At 39.9% G+C, this 24691-nt stretch overlaps 3 protein-coding genes across 5 annotated transcripts; 1 reads left to right on the plus strand and 2 right to left on the minus strand.

The window, feature by feature from the left end:
• Positions 1-3150: 3150 nt before the first annotated feature.
• On the plus strand, positions 3151-14330 carry smyd1b (SET and MYND domain containing 1b). 2 transcript variants are annotated; one of them, XM_050052099.1, is made up of 10 exons: positions 3151-3414; positions 4317-4493; positions 5829-6042; positions 7833-7963; positions 8163-8201; positions 10542-10737; positions 12573-12665; positions 12849-13012; positions 13159-13327; positions 14031-14330. In XM_050052099.1, exons 1-10 carry the CDS (start codon positions 3293-3295, stop codon positions 14193-14195), a joined length of 1470 nt encoding a protein of 489 aa, XP_049908056.1. In that variant the 5' UTR covers positions 3151-3292; the 3' UTR covers positions 14196-14330. The 2 variants fall into 2 exon arrangements, with proteins under 2 accessions (XP_049908056.1, XP_049908057.1); XM_050052100.1 differs by lacking the exon at positions 8163-8201.
• Positions 14331-16422: 2092 nt separating this feature from the next.
• LOC126394310 (fatty acid-binding protein, liver-type) lies at positions 16423-17361 on the minus strand. Its single transcript, XM_050051056.1, has 4 exons — positions 17206-17361; positions 16816-16988; positions 16598-16690; positions 16423-16506 (listed from the first exon to the last, which is right to left on the minus strand). Exons 1-4 carry the CDS (start codon positions 17270-17272, stop codon positions 16456-16458), a joined length of 384 nt encoding a protein of 127 aa, XP_049907013.1. The 5' UTR covers positions 17273-17361; the 3' UTR covers positions 16423-16455.
• A 2071-nt stretch (positions 17362-19432) lies between these two features.
• Positions 19433-22009, minus strand: oxt (oxytocin). 2 transcript variants are annotated; one of them, XM_050051112.1, is made up of 4 exons: positions 21896-22009; positions 21662-21783; positions 20569-20773; positions 19433-19791 (listed from the first exon to the last, which is right to left on the minus strand). In XM_050051112.1, exons 2-4 carry the CDS (start codon positions 21779-21781, stop codon positions 19646-19648), a joined length of 471 nt encoding a protein of 156 aa, XP_049907069.1. In that variant the 5' UTR covers positions 21782-21783; positions 21896-22009; the 3' UTR covers positions 19433-19645. The 2 variants fall into 2 exon arrangements, with proteins under 2 accessions (XP_049907069.1, XP_049907068.1); XM_050051111.1 differs by having other exon boundaries at positions 21662-21786; positions 21896-21988.
• Between the last annotated feature and the right edge of the window lie 2682 nt (positions 22010-24691).

Below are 24691 nucleotides of genomic sequence, written 5' to 3' on the forward strand. Positions count from 1 at the left end.
CAGACAATGTATATATGCATATGTTTCTTCACCATGCTTCTCTCATTCCCATTTGTTACGTTCAACAAGCTCTCTAAGCTCTGTACATGCACATATACACATACAGACATAACATATTGGCAGGCTGTTTTAAGTCACATACAATGAATCACATACCTGGTAACCAGCATGGAGAGGACTATAACAGCTTTGAGAAAAGAAAAAGAAAAGGAGCTGAAAGGATATACTGTACCTCGAAATTTAACCATCTAGTATACATGTAATATAGAGCACAAGAGGCAACATATGATATTTTCTTCCTGGTTTCCTTCAGGTCCAATGGACACAGACATGCAGAAGGAAATTTGAAGGTTAAAAGGTGTCAGTTATCATCTGTTACTCTGCCAGGAGTCTGCAGCCAAACTGATGAAGCTGCTTCTGGACAATGACCTCTCCTCAGGAGCACACCTCGACATCTTCAACATGTTATGTCAGTATGAGACAGAGAAAAGAAAAATGATGCCCATCTAGCTCTACTTATTGCATTACTGCAAGTTGGATAAAAGACTGATGCTCTTTGCTGCTACTCTGAGGTGAAAGAGTTAAACGTAGAAACAAATAGAGGACAGTAGACTTGCGCACTTTTTGTGTGTTGTTGATTTTAAGAGCTTATTAAATGGTCAAACATAATTAACTCTACTGTTTAGAGATTTTTTTGTAAATATATGACTGTAATTCTGTATCTAGAGATCACTTTTGTATTTGGATAAATTTAAGCCTTTTACCTCCAACTCCAACGCACCACAGAACTTTTATTAAAGGAATACTGGTATCAATTACTCACCACTGTTACGTTTAATTCAGGAAGATAACTTTGTTTCTCTCCCATGCCTCTACGGTGAACGAAGAATTAAAAAAAACATTCCTCTTGAACTGAAGTCATAGGGGTGTTCAACAACAGCAGTAAAACTATATCGAAACATCTGTTTTACAAACTCTCACGCCACTTAAGCAGTGTAATTCAAGTCTCATTCATACAGTCGTATGCTCGGTACTTCCCAAACACATGCATTCTTGGTAAATGCATATTTTAAACATGTCTGTATAAAACAGCACAGTTACACTACTTGTCTGTGTGTGAGACTGTTAATGTGGAAGTGTTTTAAATAGTAAGGTTTTACCAAAAATGCACGTGTTTGGGAAGTATGGAACGTACAACTGGATAAATGAGACTTGGATTATACTGCACAAGAATTGTCTCCAGTTTGGGGTTCTTTGTTCACAGTGTTTTCCTCAGGAATTGAACATAACACAGGGTGAGTATTTGATATACAAATGGTCATATTGGGAGTGACATAAAAAAAGAGTACTCTGGGTACAATGCATGGCAGAGATACAACTGAAACCTTCAAGTTAAAGGGTTAGTACAGACTTTAATGAAGTGTGGTTAACAGATACTGGCTAATACTTGGTCTGTGAGGCACTGCGATACACACCAAGCAGACAAAGTGTGAATAAAAATGTGAGGATGTATGCACATATGGGAGTTTTAATGTGAATATGTTCCCAGGGCGTCAGATACTGCTGCTTTGTCACGCCCCTTGGCGTGTGATGTTGACGCCAATGGCTCCCTTTAGCATCGTAAGTACTAATATCGTAGGTAACTGGACTTGCTTGCGTTTTTTGAAGACGTTTCGCCTCTCATCCAAGAAGCTTCTTCAGTTCTAAATGACTGGTACAAAGTTGCAGGCTATAAACCCTATGTGGGTGGGAACCTTTGCAGAGTTGTAGGGGTCACGTGAGCTCTAAACTAAGAGCTGAAACCAAGAAACTAAGAGCTCACGTGACCCCTACACCTTTGCAGAGTTGTAGGGGTCACGTGAGCTCTAAACTAAGAGCTGAAACCAAGAAACTAAGAGCTCACGTGACCCCTACGACTCTGCAAGGGTTCCCACCCACACAGGGTTTATAGTCTGCAACTTCGTACCAGTCAATTAGAACTGAAGAAGCTTCTTGGATGAGATGTGAAAAGTCTTCAAGAAACGCAAGCAAGTCCAGTTGCCTATGATATTAGCACTTACGATTACCATGACCTGGATGACTGAGAATCTTCACCGACTCCCTTTAGCATCTTTATGAGACACACCAGGCTTTCGATGAACTCAAATCCACAGCAATTCTTGATGCTGAGAGCAACTGATTATGTATAAAGAAAAAGAAAAACCACGTGGGCAGGGAGGGAGGGGAGTCAGACAGGTCAAACAAAAACAGACTTTCAACCAGGAAACCAGAGTTGGTGTCCCATGTGGAAGCAAAGGTCAATGTGGTTTTAAGGTAACAAAACCCAATTTATGTACAGTCATCGTGCATTGGCATTAAACGTGATTTATTTACATCACGTTATATTCCAAAACGTGATCTGTTTCTAAACCTAACCAAGTACCTTGTTGCTCAAACCTAATGGCGACTGTTGTGCATCACATAGATACACCATAGGTTGCCCTCTGCATCAGTATGAGGCCTGACAAAGTGTCGGTATTTGACCTGAGAATGAGAACAGGTTGATATGTACAGTATGTCTGTGTGTCAGTCCGTCTTTGTCGCACATGTGGGGGCCAAACCTGGTAGTCCACTCATAAATGGTATGTGGGGTCTGGGGAGCTCAAGCTGGTCCCCTCCCGGACAGTGTTGTGTTGCAACTCATGATGTAATTACAGATAGAGAGAGGGAATAAGTCATAGAAAGCACCAGAACAGGGTAGAGACAGAGAGATAGACCAGCTCTGTTTCTGTCAACTTCTCGCAGCTGTCCAACGTCACCACGGACTCTTGACAGACAGCCCCAACTGAGGGCCAAAAATAACCCTCAGGGACCAGGCACCTACCAGTTCATGGTCGGGGGTGGGGGGATTTCTGCTAACTAACAAGCCAAAAAGCAAAAAAGTATCACTACTAATTTAAATAAATGGACAAATCTGAGGGAATGACGTCCAGTTTTAGTGGTGGTACTTCCAGGTGACGTTGGTTGGTTTTATTGACAGATCAAGACATTTTACATCTCACTGGTCTCATGAGACAAATCCGCACCCACCCATTCTCTGTGTCTGTTGGTACAGTTCAAGAGGTGGATGGCTATTTTAGTACCTCGGGTGTGGAATGTGCAGTTGTCACTCTTGAACGCAGGAGGCACAGATTGGTCTACGAGTTCCTCAAATACCCGAACGCTGCATTTAGCTTCCCTCTCCCTCTGAAACGTTCTTCTCTCACACGTTCACTCACTGCTCACCAGCATCTCAGGAGCCAGCGCAGCTACCATGGAGAACGTGGCAATATTTGACTCACCTGGAAAGGGGAGGGGCCTGAAGGGGACCAAGGAGTTTTGGGCTGGAGATGTCATCTTCTCCGAGCCCAGCATTGCAGCTGTTGTGTTTGACAGGTACAGTGATGATGCAAAGAGTGGATGTGGATGCTCAGTGGTGGGGGATGTGCTCAGATCTGGCCCTTATGGGGGCATTTCCGCAGCTGAACAATGTATGTTTTTGTAATTTATTTCTCTAGATTTACAATGTAACCACAATATCTTACAATTTCCTGTTTTGGAAGGCCGTAGAGTCTGATTTTGGTTCTTAGGTGGACATTTTTACATAACTGTAAGTGCTGGTAACATGAAAGAACAAGCAGTAAATGTCAATAACCCTCTCTGAGACAATCAGAAACAAAAGTCACTAACTTGAAAATGGTGGGATCACTTTCAAAGCAAAGATGGGATGCATCATTTCATCACATATTGTCAACAGTGTTGTTTGTGATGGATTGTGAAAGGGACAAACCAACCATCAAATGTAGAAGACAAAATTATAACGGACGAAAGTTCCAGACTTTATGTTTAGTTGTGTTGTCCTTTAGTGCCAGAATATCCAATACGATATCTAGGGGATCTTTTGAAAATATCTTCATACAGAGGTCTGAGTGAGAACAGGGTGTGAAATACAAGAAAATTAAGGTGTGGTTAAAATGTGGTTTTATATAACATGACAAGCCAGATTTTACAGTCAGAAGCACACCTCATTCTAGTGGTAATTTTTCTGAGGAAGACTGGGAACATCAAGTTGAGAATACTTTGTGATGACATGATGTGATCTGGAAAGAAAGAATGAACTCTCAGCTGAAAGATTGTCTTCAAAGAGGAAAAGTACTTGTCCACCAGTAAAGTACAGCCAACATGCTTAACTCCTCTTTGACGACTATCTCTCAGACTATTGTATCTACAGTATACATGTGCTGTAATATATTGATTATAACCTCTTTCCTTTTTCTGTTTCCTCTCTTTTTCTGCAGTCTAACAGAGCGTATTTGCCACAGCTGTTTCCGCAGACAAGACAAGCTACAGAGGTGCGGCCAGTGCAAATTTGCTCATTATTGTGACAGAACTTGCCAGCGTGCCGGGTGGGCCGAACACAAGCAAGAATGTGGTGCCATCAAAGCTTATGGCAAAGCTCCGAACGAGAACATCCGGTAAGTGGAAGGAACTGGGGGGTGATAAAAAGGTGTTGATGCCTGATTTTAGTTTTCTTTTCTTTTCTTTTTTGTCAACAATACACAGGTTAATAACCCACAGACTAAGAGAAAGAATTACTCTAGTTTTTCTTTGTAATGTAGACAAAACTGTACTTTACTTTCGGTCAATCCTCATTTGGATGAATAATAAATAATTAAACAATAATTTATAATAATAATAATAAATAAACTAAAAATAAACTCGCTTTTGGCACATTACATGTGCATGGACAAAGACATTCCTAAAACGTAACGTAACAGAGCAATGATTCAGGCTTATATAGTGTACTTCACACGTCACACAGATGTACCTAACATAGGGGTCCAAACATCCACAAGGTCTCGTTCTGCAGTATCTTAACCTTCAGACACCCTGGAGCCTCCTCACGTGCCTGCACGCAGACAGTGAAGGACTCTGAGGCTGAAAGTAGCTAAACCATGACCCTGGATAAATCATGCATTCATACAATTTCTATTATTATACACCATGATGTTCAAATACATTCATATTGAAGAATTTTTCCATGGAAGGAAGTTTCTTAAATCGATTTCCTATCCCATTCGCCAGGATACATTTCTGCATTTGTACATTATTTTGTTGTGGATATGCTGATACATGATGTTTCTCAACAATGCTGCAGTGAAGGTGTGGTTGTGTTTGGGCACAAAAACCACTTGGTTATGGATAGGCAAAGATCAAATTTTGATGAAACACCCACATTTGGTGGCTCAAAAGCCGGTGGAGAAGCAGAGACACCCAGGTTTGGTTGCTTAAACTCTACCAGGACACACAACAGAGTGTCTGTGCCACAAACACCGGTGAAAACGCCAGGAAGGGTCGCCAAAAAATGTGTCTCGCCATCCATCATCCCTTCTACCTACAGATGACAAAATTAGCTCATATACTACATCACAAACATTACAAACATTGATATGCTATATATGAAATGTACAATTGTAACATATCTGTGGTATGCAGAAACGTACAACGCCAACATTTTTTCTTGGTGACTAGGCCGTGTTTTTCACAGTGTTATCTGTCCTACTAAATTAGAAAAGAAGGTGCAATGTTGATTTTGATCATAAAACATTAATGCATACAGCAACAGCAAGTGGAAATTGATCTTTTTCATGCTACTGTGCACAGTGTTTACTTTTGCTACAACATTTTTTTTTACCATAAGAACCCAGATATGTTATGTCTTAATAGTAGGTCAGTGTCAATAAAAATATTAGTCTCGGTAATGTGTGTCTGATTTTATGATGACCCGTTAAGTGCCCTGTCTTCTTCAGTTTGGTGGCCCGCATCCTGTGGCGCCTCGACAAAGACGGGAGTGTGATGTCAGACATGCAGCTGGTCACACTGGAGGAGCTGGAGGACCATGTTGGTGAGATGCCGGAAGAGGAGATGCAGGACTTAAAAGTGGACATCCACAACTTCCTGGACTACTGGCCGCGTACCAGCAAGCAGCACACGATTGACAGTGTGTCACATTTATTTGGCGTGGTGAGTTTATATGTGTCACTTTATTGACCATGTCTCATTTTCTCAAGTTGTGTCCCAAATCAGGGGCTTTGTTCCTCAGAGGACAGAAAGACAGGGAGCTGAACCTGCACCTCTGCACCAAATTAGACAGTCCAGCCTCACAGAGTCTTCATTTGTCCTTGTCAACTCGTAAAATCAAATATTTTCATGTTCACCAGCAGCACAAAGCAGTAAAAAGCAGTGGTAAACTCAGGCATGTTTTTTCATATCTTAGTTTACGGCACAAGTTGTATATTTAATTTTAAAATGGAAGGACAAATGTAACATGAAGCACTCGGTTGATAGTAAATGTTAAATATTCACAAAAGTTATATCTGTCTGTGCTTGGTAACATGTCTCAGCTGTGATAACAACAAACAGAGGAGTTTATACACCCTGGAGTGCAGATCATGTGTGGTATCTACAAGTGGCTAACCTGGTGATAGACGTCATGAGTTGACAAAACTGCCCAAATTAACCTTTAATCAACCCACTAAGGGTAGTAAAGGGCTTAAAATTCAGGAAAAAAGAAAAGAAATGGCTGCAGTTCTGGTTTACAATGGGACATGTGGTTCCCAGCCTTTTCATCTTGTGACAAAGTGACGTAATATAATTTATACAGCAGTTTGACCAAAGAGCTATATTCCCTTTAAATACTGTTTCATTTACATACGTTTGAGAGGCCTGAAGTATTCCACAATAAAAAAGAAAGACAAACATAATTTGTGTTGCTGAAGAATTTGTGCTCATTTCATATCCAGTTTATCACCTTAATACCCTTTAGATTTATCTTGTGACTGCGTACAATAGTAGGAATTACATGTTGGTTTGACATTGCTTTATTTTTGTCCATAAATGGGCAGTTCACCCCAAAATCAAAATACATATTTTTCCTCTTGCCTGTGATGCTATTTATCAGTCAAAATTGTTTTGGTGTGAGTTGTGAGTGTTATCAGCTGTAGAGATTTCTGCCTTCTCTCCAATATAATGAAACTAGATGGCACTCAGCTTGTGGTGCTCAAAGTGTTCAAAAATACATCTGAAAAACTCAACAACAATGTCTCTTCCCATAAATCATGACCTGGTCACTCAAGATAATCCACAGACCTTGTTGTGAGCAGTTTCATGTAGGAACTATTTTCTTTCTGCCCACCAACTGTATCACTGTGCAGAAGGAATGGTGCATCTATTGCTACGCTAACTAATGTTACCGCTCAGCCGAGGAGGACGGTATTACATCTCGTGCTGTCACGAGCACAAGCTTCTCATCCATGAGTAGATGTATGTTTCCTGTTCTGTGGTGATATAGTGGGTGAGTGTAGTTCAGTAGACAGAAAATAGTTCCTACAGGAAACCGCTTTCAATAAGGTCTGTGGATTATCTTGAGTAACCAGGTCATGATTTCTGGAAAGAGACATTGCTGTTGAGCTTTTCAAATGAATTTCGGGGCTGCTTTGAGCACCACAAGCCATCTAGTTCCATTATATTCGAGAGAAGGCAGACATCTCTACAGTCGATATCTCCAACACTCGGCAACTCACACCAAAACAACCTAGATTGGTAAATAGCTCTACAGCAAAGAGGAAGAATATGTAATTTGGATTTTGGGAGTGAACTGTCCCTTTAAAAATGAGAGGAAAATCTAAAGCAAACAATGAAGAATTTTTTTTTTTTATTCTCACTGTGCACAAGTTGCAAAAACACCCTCTATTGTTTTTCTCGCACATTTAACAGCTCTGTGTCCACATTAATGTTTCCCCTCTTTCTCTCAGATTAACTGTAACGGTTTCACTTTGAGCGACCAGAGGGGCCTCCAGGCAGTGGGAGTTGGTCTCTTCCCAAATTTGTGTTTAGTGAATCATGACTGCTGGCCCAACTGCACTGTGATCCTCAACCACGGCAAGTAAGTCAAACAAACAAAACAAAACAAAACAACACTTTTGTTTTCTCTGTCCTTTAAAAATGTAATTATATTCAGCTCATTGCAAATGTTAAAAGTTTTCAGAATTTTGTGTGTGTGTATGTGTTTGCGTGCTATTGTGTGTGAATGTGTGTTTGTCAGGTTGTATTTGGTGTAAAACTGCTTCCTGTTTGTCTTTCAGTCAATCGGCTGTGAATACTATGTTTCATTCTCAACGGAGGTGCGTTACCTCAACCTCAGCCTTTCTAAAGTGTTATATATTAAAGCACCATTGAGACTATCACACTAAATAACTGCCATCCTCCCTCCCACTCCATCCACAGTCAGTAGTGCCCTGTAGTATGCACTGTAGGTTTTATACGTAAATATGCTATCATGCTACTTGAATGCTCTAACCTTTACTCAGCCTATTTAGTATAACAAAAGACTGGTATGAGTTTGTTCTGTCCACACAAAGTTTTCCTCGTGCTGCTGGTTTGTCACTTTGTGTGCTTGTCCACGTGTGATTACAATGTGTGTCTGTCCATCATGTCACAGATTGCTGTCTATTAGAAGCTTTTCTCATTTATAACAACCGTCATTAGTTCACCTCTAACACCGTGTAACGCCAGGCTTAAACTATATTTCCACGTAGTTATTTTTTTAAGCTAAATATCCTTAAGTACTTCATATTTAAGCCCTTTATTCCATTTTTTGCATTTTTTAAATATGGGATTAAATATGGATAATACGGTGGCTGACAACGACAAATGCACTCAAACAGCCCCCACCAGGACTAACCACTGCACCTGGAGGGACAGGGCCTTTTCCGTTGCTGCTCCCACCCTCTGGAACTCACTCCCTAAAGACTTCAGAGACTCCTCCTCACTCTCCACCTTCAAGAAAACCCTTAAAACGCACATTTCAAAACTGCCTACAACCTCTAAATTCAGTGTATTTTGCCCCTTTCTGCATTATTTCCCTCTCTACCTGTCAATGGATTTTTTTTTTTTGACCATGTTGTTGTTCTCTGTAAAGCGTCTCTGAGTATCCGGAAAAGCACTATGTAAATCCAATGTATTATTAATAATATTATTATTATTATTACTACTCTATTAGGAGAAACTTGCTGCAGCTTCGGAAACAATGCCAATGCCAGAAACTTCCTGTAAATGAAAAAATGTGCTGCAGATACTCAAACAAAGTCAGTGGCCCTCGGTGCCACCCTTTAGGTGTGAGGTATGAGATGCACAAGGCGATGGCACTTTTTGATGCTCTGAGCAACTGCAATAGTAAAAAGAGAAAGTCCGCAAAGGGTGGGTGAGAGTGAAGGTGTGTGGGTCAAACAATCTCCGGACTTTCACACGGAAGACTGCTGTCTGTCTGAAACCAAAAGTCAATGGACTTATTTCAGTAACAATGTAGTTTGCTAGTATGTGCAGCATATTATGCTAATGATATATGACATTTGTGATGAATGTCACCTGACGTGATGCAACGTTAGTAACAAACATACATATTTTGTGCCAAACCGTTTTGAAGTTTTTTCTTAAACCTAACCACATTTGTTTTTTAAACCTAACCTAAGAAAGTTAGACTAAAAACAACGTTCCAAGTAGCTTCTTTTTTTTTTTTTTTTTTTTTAAAGATATGTTTTTGGGCATTTTTGCCTTTAATGGATAGGACAGCCAAGTGTGAAAGGGGGAGAGAGAGAGGGGGGGGGGGGATGACATGCAGCAAAGGGCCACAGGCTGGACTTGAACCCAGGCCGCTGCGGCAGCGGCCTTTTATGTGGGGCGCCTGCTCTACCACTAAGCCACCGACACACCGCAAGTAGCTTCTAAGTTTATATTGAAAAGAGACTGTATGCATGAGTGGAAATGAGTGGAAACTGTAGGCCTGCATTTCCCATGAAAACGGAACTTTATTTTGAAAAGACACAATGCATATAATGTGTTTAAATTGACATTTTGACGTGTAAGGCCACTGACCATTGGTATTAGATGAGTTGGGAGTGTACATTTGCAGCGTGCTTGCTGCTGATGTATTTGTTTTGCTGCACATTTTTTCATTTGTAGCATATTTCAGTGATATTTGTTTCTCGATTTTCGGATTTGATTTTGAACTGGCACTGTTTCTGAAGTTGCAGCACACTTCTCGTAAGGGAAATGTTTTGTTTTGTAGTACGTGTGCCCTTGTCAGCCATTCTAGAATAGTTTTTTCAAACATTTGTTATATGTGCCTATAAATCCTTCATTTCTCAAGAAATAAAACAAATCAAATGGGAAAAAAATTAAATTAACTAAACAATAAATGAAAGTAAATATCTACTAAAAATGGTCCAGACTTGTATAAAATATTCAGCTGCTTTAACGTCAATAAATTCAAATTCATTCACAGAATTAATGAGCTGAATTTTGGCTTAAGTGTGAAATAATCTTTATTAACACTGATTCCTTCAATCCTTCAACTGGATTGACTGAACTGAAAGCCACACTGTGGAGCAGGGTTTCACCATCAAACAAAACAATAAATGACAAATTAAATTCTGCTCCCATTTAACTGTGTTTCTCTTCTTCAGGATTGAACTGCGCTCTTTAGGTAAGATCGAAGAGGGAGAGGAGCTGACAGTCTCATATGTGGACTACTTGAATTTGTCAGAGGAGAGACGAAGGAAGCTGAAAGCACAATACTTCTTTGACTGCACGTGTGAGCACTGCAAGAACCACACCAAAGACGATTTAAAGCTGGCAGGAAGGGAGGTGGACGGAGTCAAGGTTTGTGTCTCTGTACATGTTTGTCTTTGTGTTGAGTTTAACGTTGAGTTTCATGAACCAGGAAATTAATTTTTGTACTGCACAAGGCAGGAAAGGACAAAACCCTCTCACTACATGTACAAGTACTGACACAAGTGATAAGGGCAGACGAGAAACATGAGACGCAGAGCCGCAGGGACTATTTTAAGCAAAGATAACCCTCAGTGGATTCAGCTTCCAAACTATGTGTAACGACGTGCATTCACCCATGTGTAGGTGTAGATTTTTCAGGGAACACGTCTCCCTCAATATTTAGAACAAGTGCCTTTGTCCCTCCCAATAAAAACATGAAAGGACTTTTACTTTGAAAAACATAAACACCATAAATGGATGCAGAAAGGGCACAAATTGGTGCATAAAATATTCACCAGAATGCAGGAAATTAAGTGTTTAATGCTCAAAATTTTCTGGCTGAGGCCCCCAAACCTCCTGTTTCATAGAAAACATACACCCTCATTTGAGGTAGAGAAAAAACGTACTTCAAGACAATGTTTTACCACGTGGCAGGAATTATTATCTTATCCATTTTATATTATATCGTTTATAGTTTAACTGGTGCAAACGATCAGTATCATTTAATACTCTGAGATGTGTAAATCAATGCACGACACGCCATAAAAGTGGAGCAATTCCTTGTCCTTGAATGATACACCTTGACATTATCGTAATCTGTGAACCACACACACTTGGTGTAGTGTATTGTAGATTATAAGTGTGAGTCAGAAGTTATAAATAGCATGTGTCAGGAACTATCAGCAGAAAATAAGTTCAAGGAGTGCATTGGTTTATTTTAAACTATATAACTTTGATGTGTCGACCACAGCTGTTATGATATGCCAGCTTTGCATGCCTGAAAATGACCATAAAAACTATGAACTGTCTTTTAATCATATATGAGAGGAAACTATTAGCAAAATACACATTCAAGTCTTGGACAGGACCCAATCAGCAGGTCAAAGGTCTTCTTAAGATAAAAATTATCAGGCCTTTGCCTTTATGGACTTAGTCAAGGCAACCCTGGGTTTCTCAAAAGAAATAGTGTGTACTCTTGCATGATGATGTTTGCACAAGATATTCAAGTTTTTGCCCTTATTCCAAAATAGAATAGAATATATCTTTATTGTCCACCATGGTCGGAAATTTGTCTTCGGCTCACCAAACACAAAAGACAACATTGTAAAGCAAACAGTCAGTAAGGCAAGCAAATAGTGTCATTACAAAACACGTAACACCTTAAATCAGCACATTGTCTGCACATTAAAACTCAATCAATCATTTGGTTGAGTTAAGGATACTGATGGCACTCGGGATGAAGGACTTCTTAAATACATTTTTGGTTGCCAGAGAGACTCTATAGCTCCCTCTTTCATTCCTTCGACCATATTTAAAATGTCAGCAGTGCGAAATTTGCACATTTAAAAACCTGTTAATATCCAAGTCTTTCATAATGTTTGAAAGAAGGTGTGTTTCTTCTTTAAACCAACAATGTGGGCTTTTCTTTTGGGCATGCATCTCTACCCCAGCCTTGCAAACTGTTCAAGTGTACAATGCATCCATGAAATCACACTGAGCCCACCATAAACAGGCAAAAGGCTATGTGCAAATGTGCTGTAAACATGCCCAAACAATGCTCCTAAAGCCTGAATAACACCAGCATATAACATATGTCTTAAATTCAGAATATTGTAAAAATTTGAATGATGGTGGAATATTAGAGTGCATGTCAGTGTGTTACGTGATGAGTGGTGCAACAGTTCTTGATTCCCTCATTAAAATGTGATCAATGTGTCCCATAGCCTACAGAGGCAGAGGTGAAAGAGGCAACAGATTACTGCTATCAAATGTTGGAGAAGATGGACAAAGCTCGATTAAATGGAGACTACCATGAGGTATTGTGTCAAATCATTTACAACACTAACAAAACACAGATTAAGTAGCTCCATAAATATATATTTTTGTTATCACACAACAGAATTCAAGCCTTATTTCCTTCTTTTTTTCCTCACCAGTGCTCTATCCTACTTCCATGTTTTTTAAAGATTTTTCTTGTCATGTTGTTTGTTTCTCTTCAGGTGGTAAAAATCTGCAAGGAATGCATAGCGAAAACAGAGCCCGTTTTGGCTGACACTCACATCTACCAGCTGAGGATATGGAGCACACTGAGTGAGGTGCAAGCTTACCTGCAGTTCTTCAATGATGCTGCAGATTACGCCCGCAAAATGGTGGACGGATACGTGTGAGTGCAGAGATACTGAGATATCTGGTGTGGTACACATAAGGCTCTATTTCTGTCCAGTCATTATGATAAACACACTGAGTCTCTAGTGTAAAAAACAATCAGTTAATAACTACTCAAATAAAACAAATATCTTCCCCTGACAGGAAACTGTACCACCCGAACAATGCTGCTCTCGGTATGGCTGCCTTGCGAGCAGGAGTGGCGCACTGGCAAGCTGGGGAGATTGAGGTCGGCCACGGGATGATCTGCAAGGCCTACGCCATTCTCATGATCACCCATGGCGCAACGCATCCCATCACCAAGGACCTGGAGGTAAACGCCTAAACTCAACAGCAATGTCTTTTTCCAGAAATCATGACCTGGTTACTCAAAATAATCCACAGACCTTGTTGTGAGCAGTTTCATGCTGGAACTATTTTCGGTCTACTGAACTACATCCAACTTTTCTAAAAAAAATTCCAATCATGTTGTATTGTTTTTGGGCATTTTTTAAATTATTAAAAATTGAAGGCAACTTGTACCAGTGTTTATGATTTATACTACACTAATGTTACTATTAACTATGCATATTCAGTGTAACTCATCTAGATTCTTTCAGTACTTGTAATAGATCTAGATGCAACAGCCTCTGTCATGGTGATTTGTCTTGTCTTTATTTACACGATTTAGCCATTCTGCGGGTGTGTTTTGTGGTCGGAAAGTGTTTCGCCACAACGTTACCTTGCATATCATGTTAAACAGTTGAACTCCACTTTCATGCAGAACATCAGGGAATTGCCTGGCAGTTTTTAGCAGTCATTTTTATTGGTAAATGTGAGACATTTGTGTTGCACGTCTGCATCTTCAAAACCAGAAACAAGGAAGCCGGTTTTGTTGTCTGACAAAATTTCAAGGATGTGCAGAAAAGATTGGTTTAATTTGAATTGTTATGATCACAACATCCTTGAGGCTGACCATAGCTAACTTACAAGTCAACGTTTTTCGTGCTGATGTGTCCTTCCTGATATGTCCACAGGCGATGCGCATGCAGACAGAGATGGAGCTGAGGATGTTCAAGCAGAACGAGTACGTTTACCACAGTATGAGGGAGGCAGCTCTGAAGAACAAACCAATGACCATGATGCACGAACCCATGTCTGTGGAGGAGGGAATCAAGAATCTCTTCCACCGGAGGAAGTAAACCGATCAAAAGAAACTCCTAATGTTTACTGTCAACAGTTTTCTGAGTGTTGGTGTGTGCGTCTACACATTTAGTCACATGATCATTTTCTGTTTGTCACTTTTGTAGTTACGCTTTTCATTAAAATGATGCCACTTCAAACTTGTGCATTTTGTTTTTAATACTCCGACTTTCACTACAGAAATTCATAATGTAGAAACACATGTTCTTTTTCTTAAATATGCACTGAAAGTACTTGTGCACCTCATTAGCAGGAACACAAAGTCCTTAAATTACACTGTGTTCTTGTCAAATGGTTGGTTCCAACTGTGTCCCAGAGCATCAACAGTATTTGATACTTAAACCCTGAATAAGGCAAAGTTTTAACTCCCAACACTCAAGAATGCCTCCAGCTTTTTAACACTTGTTGCCTGCACACATGTGATGAAAGTGATTTTTCATTGAGATTGTTTAGTTATCTTTTGTTTGAAAGACTTTTAATCCCAGTACTCCCCTTTCAATACACCAACCCATGGGCTTTTCTTCTGCATTCTCAGCCCAGGGCTAATTTTGCCCCTTTCCACACACACACACACACACACACACACACACAGTTTACCTGCATTATTTAAGTCACACTGCACTTATGCTCGCCCTGGGTTGAATGTCAGTTGAAGCACGTTACTCATGTAACATCCTAAAATTCTATTGCTTACGTAGTTCCATGTCACGCTGACAACTTTTAGACCCACCTTGTGACCTCCGGAGCAGGACCAGCAAACCCCTGCTTAAAGTGGCAGTTTGAAAAGCCTGCCAGTGTACTACAGTCACCGTTACACCTGGGCAGTGGCACCCCCAGGATTTTTTTCACAAGGTGGCCAGAGTGAGGTATTGAAAATCTTTAGGTGGCACACCAAAACCAAAAGCTGTAACCACATTTCAGGAATTATACACTGTTGAGGTATGGGTGAGTTATAACAGTCAGGAGTTATGGAATTGCAAACTGATATACTTGGTTTCTTGTCTTGCAGCCAATATTACTTAAAAATGTGCATAGACCAATACAGACCAACACTGGTACAGTTAACATTGAGTTCCACAGCAGTCCTGTTTTAATACATTACACATCTTTCCATGTTAGGCATCCAATTGCTCTTCAAAAAGGGCATTTATTTGTTCTTTAAAGAGGGCTGGTTGTTCTTTAAGGACAAACAGCTTTAATTTGAAAGTACATTGTTAGGGATAAACATTAACTGGGAACAGGCCTTCCAAGTTTAGGAGGCTCATGGGTACACCTAGAACCCATTTTAAGTCAGCTATCGTGAGGAGAGTTTAAAGTGGCCATTCCAGTTGTTCCCTTGCCAAAATTTAGCAGTCGTATCAGCGGCTATGGCACCACGTCCTGGGACAAATCAGTTTTATGCACTTTGCCACATGACAAATATGGTGCGGATTGTTTTACAGCCTTTTAAACAAGGTAGCATATTCACAAAGTGGGCAGTATTGCAGACAATTTCAGAGTACACAAGTTTGATATTAACTGTTGGAGTATGTAAAGTGGAGCATAATTTTACAATTGGTATTCAGTCTCTCCAACTTTTACACGTAATGCAGTGTGGCCCAAAAGGGTTTAGACAGGGCAGTTTATGGGAAGCAGTGTGTTTGACAGCTGAAACCCATCTGGGGAAAGCAACCTTTTGAGAAGCCAGAAAACTCAGTGCTAACAGATATTGCCAAACGAGGTGTACAAGCTGAATACTGTTGGGGCCACTAGCTTTTGACTGTAGCCAGCTGCTGGGTAAAGTCCCCACACTTAGCAGGTGGTGCCTCGACTCCCTGCACAGGTCACCACCCCTTTTCTGTAGCAAGTCAGACTACCCCAATTGTCAGTTTCACTCATCTTGTGAAGCTTTCCATTTCCAGACATGGTCCAATTCTATACTGCCGCTTCCTCTGTTGAGACATAGAAGTCATACAAGCCATGTGCAGACGTGGTGCGCAATTCTAGTTTTTGTACAGTTCCAATAAGAGTTAAAGTAGCCCCTTTAAAAACACACATTTTCTATTATGTAATCAGTTCACTCAACTCCCTGCAGTCAGGAAGTGTGACCTTTCACCAGTTCAAGTCTACACACAAAAAAGCTACACCACACTGATTAACAGCTCATTTGATGTTGGAAGTGACATCTGCCAGCATCTAGTTTGACATTCAGTGCCAGTTTAGTTCAAAGAGACAGAGACAGCTGTGCCTTTTTATGTTTTTATTATCCCAAGTGCACATTTACACACGTTTGCTTATCCTCTTGTATACAATGTTGCCAAGAGTCATAGTCTGAGGGGGAAAAAAAGAAAAAAAAAGAATGAAATTATAAAACTGAACAGTCTTCAACACTGAATTGCAGAAATTAGATTTGTCTACTCACATTGGCAATCGTGTTCCCATCCACCAGTTCTGTGACGGACTCGATTCCCTTCAGGGAGACCTTCAGCTTGTTGCCATCACGATGAACCACCCCCTTTTATAGAGGCAGATTAAAGGTTAATTTTTAAAATCAGGAAGTTATGCAATTCTTGACCAGTGTTCAGTAATTTTTGGGGATCATTTTTTAAATTAATCACTAAATTTAGTGTCAGCTCTTACCTTGGCCTTCTCCCCAGTGAGAGTCTCCAGCTCTGCCTCCTTTCCAATGGTGAAGGTGTTAACGATGACCTTTGAGCCAGTGGTGATGGTCACTTTGAAGTCGTCACCGTTCTCCTCAATTTCAGAGATGCTCTTAATGTCTTTGCCTTTCTGGATGAGCTCATCAGGGATACCTTAAGGTAGAAAAGCAACTGCGTAAGAAAACTTAATGTTGCATTTCCTTAGCTGACAGTTTGACAAGTTGGCTGATTGTGTAATTGCCAAAACTTTCCATGTTCCAACTTTGTCAGTGAACAGCCTGGTAACACAAACACACTAAAAAAACTACAGTATAAACACTTCTAAAGCTACTGATTTTAAAACATTTATCAAAGAAAGTTTAAATATTACCGACGGCCTTCATGAAAGGCTCAAAGTTCTCCTGAGACTCCAGCTGGTACTTTCCAGAGAAAGACATGGTTGCAGACAGAGAAGGTAAGAGTGAGAAGTGGCTTGCTGCCTGTTTTATACTCTCACACTGGCAGTGCTGCAATCATTAACCCCAGGTGTCTCAAATTAAGGCAACTCCAGCCCACTTCAAGATCCACCACAACAGATAAGAGAGAGATAAAAGAGGTGCAGGGTGATGAGACTGAAGTTAGACAACCATTAACGCAGAGGTGAAAATAGTGTGTGCAGTATTTTGAAGTCAAAATGCTGGTCACTTGTGGTTCATGCATGGAAAAAGAATGTAATGATCTCATTCAGAGTCACACGAACATCTGATGACACTGCATGAATCAAACCTCTAAAAGCTGCTGAGTGGACACACTGCTCAGGTTTGCTTTCTTTCCTTCCTCCACTTTCTGTTCCTTCTTTTCATCCTTTCTCTCTGCTTTCCCCCTTTTGTTTTTCCTTTAGCCAATTCTTTCATAACTCCCCTTCTGTCCTGTTCTAAATTCTTATATACTAAGTTTTCCTTGTCTTTTTTCGGTGCACCTCTATGTGAAATAATATCTAAGATGGAGTTTTACAGAAGACATTTTTTGTCTTTGAGAGCTGAATGTCATACTTTTTAAAGTTTGCCTGCAAGCAATAGAGGTATATCAGGGGAAACATTTTCCCTTACTTTGTCTAAAACAGAGAAAACACAGATAACATTTTGAAGAGAAAAAAATGAATTAAGGTTTCATATATTTATACAAAAAAAAAGGATAAAAACTTTATAAAAATCAGATAAAGGTTACTCTTCATTCGAGGTTAACAACTGGCCGTTTTCCACCACAATGTTCCTGTTACTTTCACAGTGCTCCTGCTCTAATATACACATTTAAGATACACACATATTATTGTGTACTATATTATATGTTTTATACTTTATAACAAGGTTTTCCAGCTGGCACCAGACATCTCTATGACTTCAGAAAGGCATTGGACTCTTACGTCAAACAGAAGCTCTAGAAAACGTAATTATTCTACGCCAAGATGCGATTAGCATGAGACATTTGAAAGATGTTGGATTTTGGTTACTTAACAACACAACTACAAAGCCTGCAAAATATTAGTGTCACCTGTGGTCAGTATTTTTATTTTTATTTTTTTGTAATTTATTTTTTATTGGAATTTAACATTAAACTTAAACTGTATGCCTACATCAGATGTTCAATAAAATACATTAAAATAGAAAAAATAAATAAATAAATAAATAAAATAATAAAAATAAAAAATAACAAGGGAAAAGTATAAACAGTTAGGGAGCGATCTTTCCTTACAATATACTCAATGATTTGAAAAAATAAAATCAGGCCTATGGGGTTTTACATAATTGACCCATTTTTGTCGTCAGAATTTTATGTAAAATCGACTTTGGCATCACACATCCTGACATTCAATTTGGTTACCTGACTAAATTCATCTTATATTTAGCCAAATATCAACGTCTAATGGGTTTAGCACTGACATATGTCTTCATTTAGCTGGTGAAACTCCTGTTGCAGCTCATAGTGACTTCATAACCTCATTACAAACTCAGGTGATCAGGGCACTATTTAAGATAAGATATCTAAAAAAAAAAGATAGCTCTCATAGAGCAGACTGAGATACAACAAAATGATGGAGACAAGCATTATGTCAATAATCTGTCATCAGTGTTTCCCAGTGATAATTCTTCAGTCTGCTGTGTTTATATTTCATTTGTTCACTGTTCACCTCGAGCACTGAACTAGAGCTGATTACTATGAAGTACAAAAAATTGATCAAAGGTGAGTGACGACCGTACAAGATAACCGTCGTAGCTGTTGCAACAGTGACATTGTGTCACCGGTGTTGCCACGAAAGCACACACACACAGACACACACACACACACATCGTCATGTGAGGATCCTTTGGATTCCCACAGAGGACAGATACAGGATTATGCAAAGCTGAACATCTGAAAAGATAAAGATGGCTGTGGGCTTTGTACATTTGGTGATAGTGGAATATAGTGTAACACTGCAGCCTGATAAGCTTTATGCTGACTTGTTCTTTCCCGTATAGCGAAAATCATTTAGAGGGTTTGAAACTGTCTACACTCAGTGAAGTTTTTATGAGTTTCAGTCCGTAGAATAATACAAAAAAAAACAACAACAACATATACTCTCTCAAAACTTTATTTCAACATGCAGATATCTGGATGACCACTGTCAGTATTCATCCCTACTTTCATACATAAAAATATATTGACAAAGGCACTCTACATAAGGGGAAAATGACAAACATAGATATACAGCTATATGAACTACAACTACAAGTCCCATGTTGACTCTATGGCTGAAGAGTTTCCCATGAGACCTCTGCGCCAGGAGCAGCTCATTGGTGAACTCTATGAGGAGAAGTGTGACCGGCCAGATGCAGGAGCCTGAGGATGATGTCACCGGGGTCGCTGCCTTCGAATTGGCTGGTTTGGTCGTCTCCTTCCTCCTCGATGAGGCAGGATTGGTCTGTGGTGCAGCTCTCTGTGACAGGGTTTGACAAAAACAAATAAAGGAGGAGTTAGCAACATGGTAGTATGTTATTGCAACGATACACTTTACGATGTGCTGTTATCAGGTTTTGTGACCCGGGACCATGAACCTTATTAGTGCAAGAGGGCAAATGATCACAGCACAGTTCATAGTGACGGAAGTAGCAGTATGTTGCCTTTCTAATTGCACTTTACACCGACAAGAGACATTGCATTTGAAAATATGAGTGTCTCTACTAGAAATCAAGCCTCTAATTCTGGCAGCATCAGTAAAATAACATATTAAAATGTATCTCAACTTGTTGTGATCAAACATTTCTTGACAGAGAAACAGCAATCTTCACCTTTTAGCTAAATGAAAGATTATAATAGAATAGAAAAATACTAGAAAATCACATAAATAAATCAAATTACATAGATTACGAGTACATTTATTCAATTCTGAGGTATCAGTATTTTACTTCAACTCCACCACAATTCAGAGAGAAATACTGTATTTATTTTATGCAACTACATTTATTTGACAACTATAGTTACTCTTACTTTACCTATAATGAGCATATACAATAAAATGCATTGTTATATAGAATAATGGAGCCATTTTGCCTGCATAATACTTTTACTTTTACACTGTAAATACATTTGGCAGCAACACTAACACCTCTGTAGTTTTACTTAAGTAAAGTTTTGTATGCATGACTTTTATTTTGACAAAGATTTTGCTAAATGCTCTGAATTCTTCTTCCAGTGTACTAAAGACTTGACTGACCTGCATCACAGCAGAGTCCTGAAGCAGCGCAGCGTCCTCCCTCAGATCCACAAGGTCTCCCTCCGGCCTGGCAGGGGGTGAGCAGGTAGTTCTCCTCCATGCAGTGAGCTGTTTCCGGGGAGCCCAGCAAGCAGCCGAGGCCCTCCCCGCAGCAGATGCTGGGGCCAAAGCAGCGGCCCCTGTCTCCAGGGCCACAGGACATGCACTGGTGGAAGAAACGATAAATTATTATTGTCTGTTTAGTTCTTCTAAATGAAATTTCATATTTTTATTCCCTTTTTTCTGTCTGCATGACAATTTCAGTCCAAACTTTTATCTACAACTGTTCTAGGAGGTACGTTGACATGTCACCAACAACTGTATATTTAATGTTATTTTACTATGCTATTCTGTTGCTAGGGCAACAACTTTGGTCCCTGTTTACTTCCTGTCAGCTTCTGCATTAACATACATTCAAACAGGAAATACAAAGGGACCCATTTAGAATGTTTATGTTGTCCGGTTTGAAACGGTCTATAGTTATTTCTATAAATGTTTTCCATTATTCTTCTCTTCTATTGCATGTCTGTCTGTCCTTGAAGTGGTATCTCTCCTCTGTTGCTCCTCTTAACATTTCTTCCTTTAGCTTTCATCTCTGTCAAAGGGTTTTTTTGTGTGTGAGTTGTTCCTCATAAAAATCAAAGATGTTAGGATAAAGGGTATGGTATACTGTAAAGATAACAATCTCAGAACCCAGTCTGCGGAAGATAAGCCTCTGGGGGACACAGCCAATATTTTGGAAGACCTTGGGTAGCCAGAGTGCACCCATCACGTTGACCTACCCCTATAAAAAGATACCTGCATATGAATGCAAATACACTTTTCAAAAAAAGCTAAAATAAAGCTGAATTGTCATCAATTGATAGCCGATTCAGCCAATGCTTTCCACCTCTCCACATGGACTGTTTATCTGCCACTCAAATGTGTTTGGTCAATACTATTCAGACTACAAATGTAAACCAGAATACCAACACTAAAATTTTTTCCGTTGTCTAAAACTCTTTGAATCTATTAAACATTTGTCAGTTTGCAAAGAAAAGTTAAAGCAGCTCACCTTGCGCAGAGGAGCATCCATGATGGACCTCTTTCCACCGATAGGACAGTTAGAGATGTAACACGCTGAACATACAGAAAGGAGAAAAAATAGGCACGCGGACACAGCAGCTCCGGTCATTTCTACTGAGAGAGTGAAAGAAAGAAACTAGTTAATGCCCAAACATGCAAAACAAAAGGTCCACTGAGCACAAAATGTAAGATAGACATACAAATCTGCAGAAATAAACCTCACCTGTTGCTTAATCTCTTTTTGAGCAGTAGTGAGAAGTGTTGAGTTCAGATGCTCCTTGATGCTTCTTCTGTTCTTGGTTCCTCACACATGTCTTATATACTTCCAAAGCTTCTTCTGAGAGTGACACAGAAACCCAAAAGCCACTTAGAGAGCCTTAATGAGCCACGTTTTACTTACTGTCACCTCCGGAAATGAAGCTGACCACTGGGCAGCGCGGGTCAAAAGGGCCAGGCAGCTCTGCGGCCTGGTTTGCGTCTTGCTATTGAGAATCATTACAGAAGGGCTTGTTGTGCGTGACCGTGCATGCTAGAGATGATGGGAAAGTCAGAGAGGTCAGGAAGTGAATGGGGAGATTTAATTATTCAGAGCATAAGTGGGCACGAGAGTAGTACAACTTTGATCAGCTTTTATTAAAGAAAAAAAGAAGGAGGTACATTATAAGCGGTCTTCTTTATCAAAGGAACAGTTCATTCCCAAACCAAAATGCATGTTTTTCCTCTTACTTGTAGTGCTATTTATTAATCTAGATTGTTTTGGTGTGAGTTGCTGAGAGGTGAGGATATTAACCGTGGAGATGTCTGCCTTCTCTCCAATATAATGGAACTAGGTGGCACTCCTCTTGTTGTCATCAACCAGTTACTCAAGATAATCCACAGACCTTGTTGTGAGGAATTTCATATAGGAACTATTTTCTTCCTACTGAAGTACACCCGCCAACTGTATCACGGCAGAGAAGGACATGTGCATCTACTCATGAAAGGCTCCTGCTCGTGACAGCATGAGATGTAGACATTAATGGAGTCCTCCTTGGCTGAGCTGTACTGTTAGCTAGCTCAGTCGACATAAAAGTGCTCACAACAAGCTCTTTGGCTTGGGGAGCCCATTAGCTCACCTGGTAGAGCAGGCGCCCCATGCACAAAAACCTTGTCCTTGCCGCAGTGGCCTTGGGCTCAGTTCCAACCTACAGCCCTTTGATTCAACCCATATTTAACCAGGTAAGTCCCGTTAAGATCAAAGATCTCTTTTACAAGGAAGACCTGGCCATGACAGCAGCACACAAAAAGTTACAGCCAAACAACCACACAATAAAAAAAAAGACACACACAGGAACATGTTGAAATATTACAAAACCTACCCACAAAGACAAGACCCAACCAACTCATTCATCTTTGCACTTATGAGAGCTTTTAAATCAGGTAGAGAGACCGATTCATGTAGTTTCAAACCTCTTTGAAGGTTCTTCCAAGTGAGAGGAGCACAGCACATAAAAGCTTTCTTTCCGTGCATAAGGAACAGACAATAAAACAAAATCTTCAGATCGCAGACTATAATTACTGTCAGATATCTGTTAAGTCAAAGTGCAAATGCATGAAGGGAGTTTAACCAGTTTGGCTTTATAAATGAACAAATACCAGTGACTGAGCCTACCCAAAGCATTCTCAGGCCAGATGAGATATATATTCCCTCCAACATGTCCTGGGTCTTCTCTATATATTCTGGGCCTCCTACTAGTTGGATGTGCCCGGAAAACCTCCAACAGGAGGCGCCAAGGAGGTGCCATCTAGATCTATTATAAAGGAGAAAAGGCAGACATCTCTATAGCCAATATCTTTAACACTCAGCAACACATACCAAAACAATCTAGATTGATAAGTAGCACTACAGGTAAGAGAGAAAATATGTATTTTGATTTTGGGGTGAACTGTCCCTTTAAGTATCTTTTCACTACAGTTGGGGGGGAAAGTGGAAAAAGTCAAAGGTTATGAGAAGTAGTCCATCTTTGAACCTCGGCCTGCTGAACCTGATGTTTGTGAACAAACATGACAAAAATGGACACGTGGACACACACACACACACACACACGCCTACAAATATCCCTTTCTATAAATAAAATCCTTAATTCCTCACAGGAATTGACGCACACATTGTCTAGGTCTGAGGTTAATTGGACTCATGAGCTAATTAACACAGCTAATGATCGGCCACAGCCCATTAAAGACAGTTTCACCGTTCCAATGATATGAGCTCAATTACTGCTGCTCCCTCCTGATCCACTAACTGCCACCTCATCTCAATTAAAAATAAGTTCATAATCGTCTTTGTTCCACAGCTTCTGTTCCAAAAGGGAGGACTGGGACATTCAGACGTGGACTGACATTATTCTATTTAGATTTCACTCTCACAGACAGATTGTAAAACATAACTGCAGTCACCATGTGAGGACAAATGAGACAAGTTGTTGTCATGAAGTGGTGTCAAGTGTCAGTCAGACAATGGGCCACTCTTGCCTCCTAGTGGCTGTGTGGACACATTTAACCTGTGTATGAGTTCATTTTTTATTATCTGACGCTGTTTCATCTGTCATGCTTTTACAAGAGGTAGACACAAGACCATGAACACTTGGTATCCAGTCTGTTATAACACTACTACAAACAAGGCTCCAAAATGACCACTTAAAGAGAAGAAAGAAATACAATCTGAGCAATAAAAGCTCACAGAGGTGGTGTTTGTTGTTAGACTTTTCCTGCTGTGTCTTTTCTTTTTTCTGGATTAGTGGTTATGTCATAGTGCACAAACCCTGATAAATGCTAAGCACATAACTGACTAACTATAAATTGTATCTGCTGGAACCCAAAACACTTCAATATCTTTAATTAAGATAGTTATAGGAGTTAAAATCCTTCCATATTTCAGCAAAAAACATAAAAGATTTTTATTAATTTTCACATGTGAATTCAGTCATTCATAGCATGCATTTCTTTGTGCTGTACAAAGTGAAAGAGCTGGGATCATCCC

The sequence above is a fragment of the Epinephelus moara genome, chromosome 8 (assembly GCF_006386435.1).
Source record: "Epinephelus moara isolate mb chromosome 8, YSFRI_EMoa_1.0, whole genome shotgun sequence".
NCBI classification, from domain to species: Eukaryota; Metazoa; Chordata; class Actinopteri; order Perciformes; family Serranidae; genus Epinephelus; species Epinephelus moara.

Bases quoted from the DNA above. Each gene is read 5' to 3' on its own strand.
- LOC126394310 (XM_050051056.1), bottom strand. From the start codon at position 17,272: ATGTCTTTCTCTGGAAAGTACCAGCTGGAGTCTCAGGAGAACTTTGAG. The intron at 16,989-17,205 runs GTAATATTTAAA...TTCTACCTTAAG, and splicing joins GCCTTTCATGAAGGCCGTCG to GTATCCCTGATGAGCTCATC. The intron at 16,691-16,815 runs GTAAGAGCTGAC...CCTCTATAAAAG, and splicing joins TCACTGGGGAGAAGGCCAAG to GGGGTGGTTCATCGTGATGG.
- smyd1b (XM_050052099.1), top strand. From the start codon at position 3,293: ATGGAGAACGTGGCAATATTTGACTCACCTGGAAAGGGGAGGGGCCTG. The intron at 6,043-7,832 runs GTGAGTTTATAT...TCTTTCTCTCAG, and splicing joins TGTCACATTTATTTGGCGTG to ATTAACTGTAACGGTTTCAC. The intron at 8,202-10,541 runs GTGCGTTACCTC...TCTCTTCTTCAG, and splicing joins ATGTTTCATTCTCAACGGAG to GATTGAACTGCGCTCTTTAG.
- oxt (XM_050051112.1), bottom strand. From the start codon at position 21,781: ATGACCGGAGCTGCTGTGTCCGCGTGCCTATTTTTTCTCCTTTCTGTA. The intron at 20,774-21,661 runs GTGAGCTGCTTT...TTCTTCCACCAG, and splicing joins TGGATGCTCCTCTGCGCAAG to TGCATGTCCTGTGGCCCTGG. The intron at 19,792-20,568 runs GTCAGTCAAGTC...ACCCTGTCACAG, and splicing joins AGGACTCTGCTGTGATGCAG to AGAGCTGCACCACAGACCAA.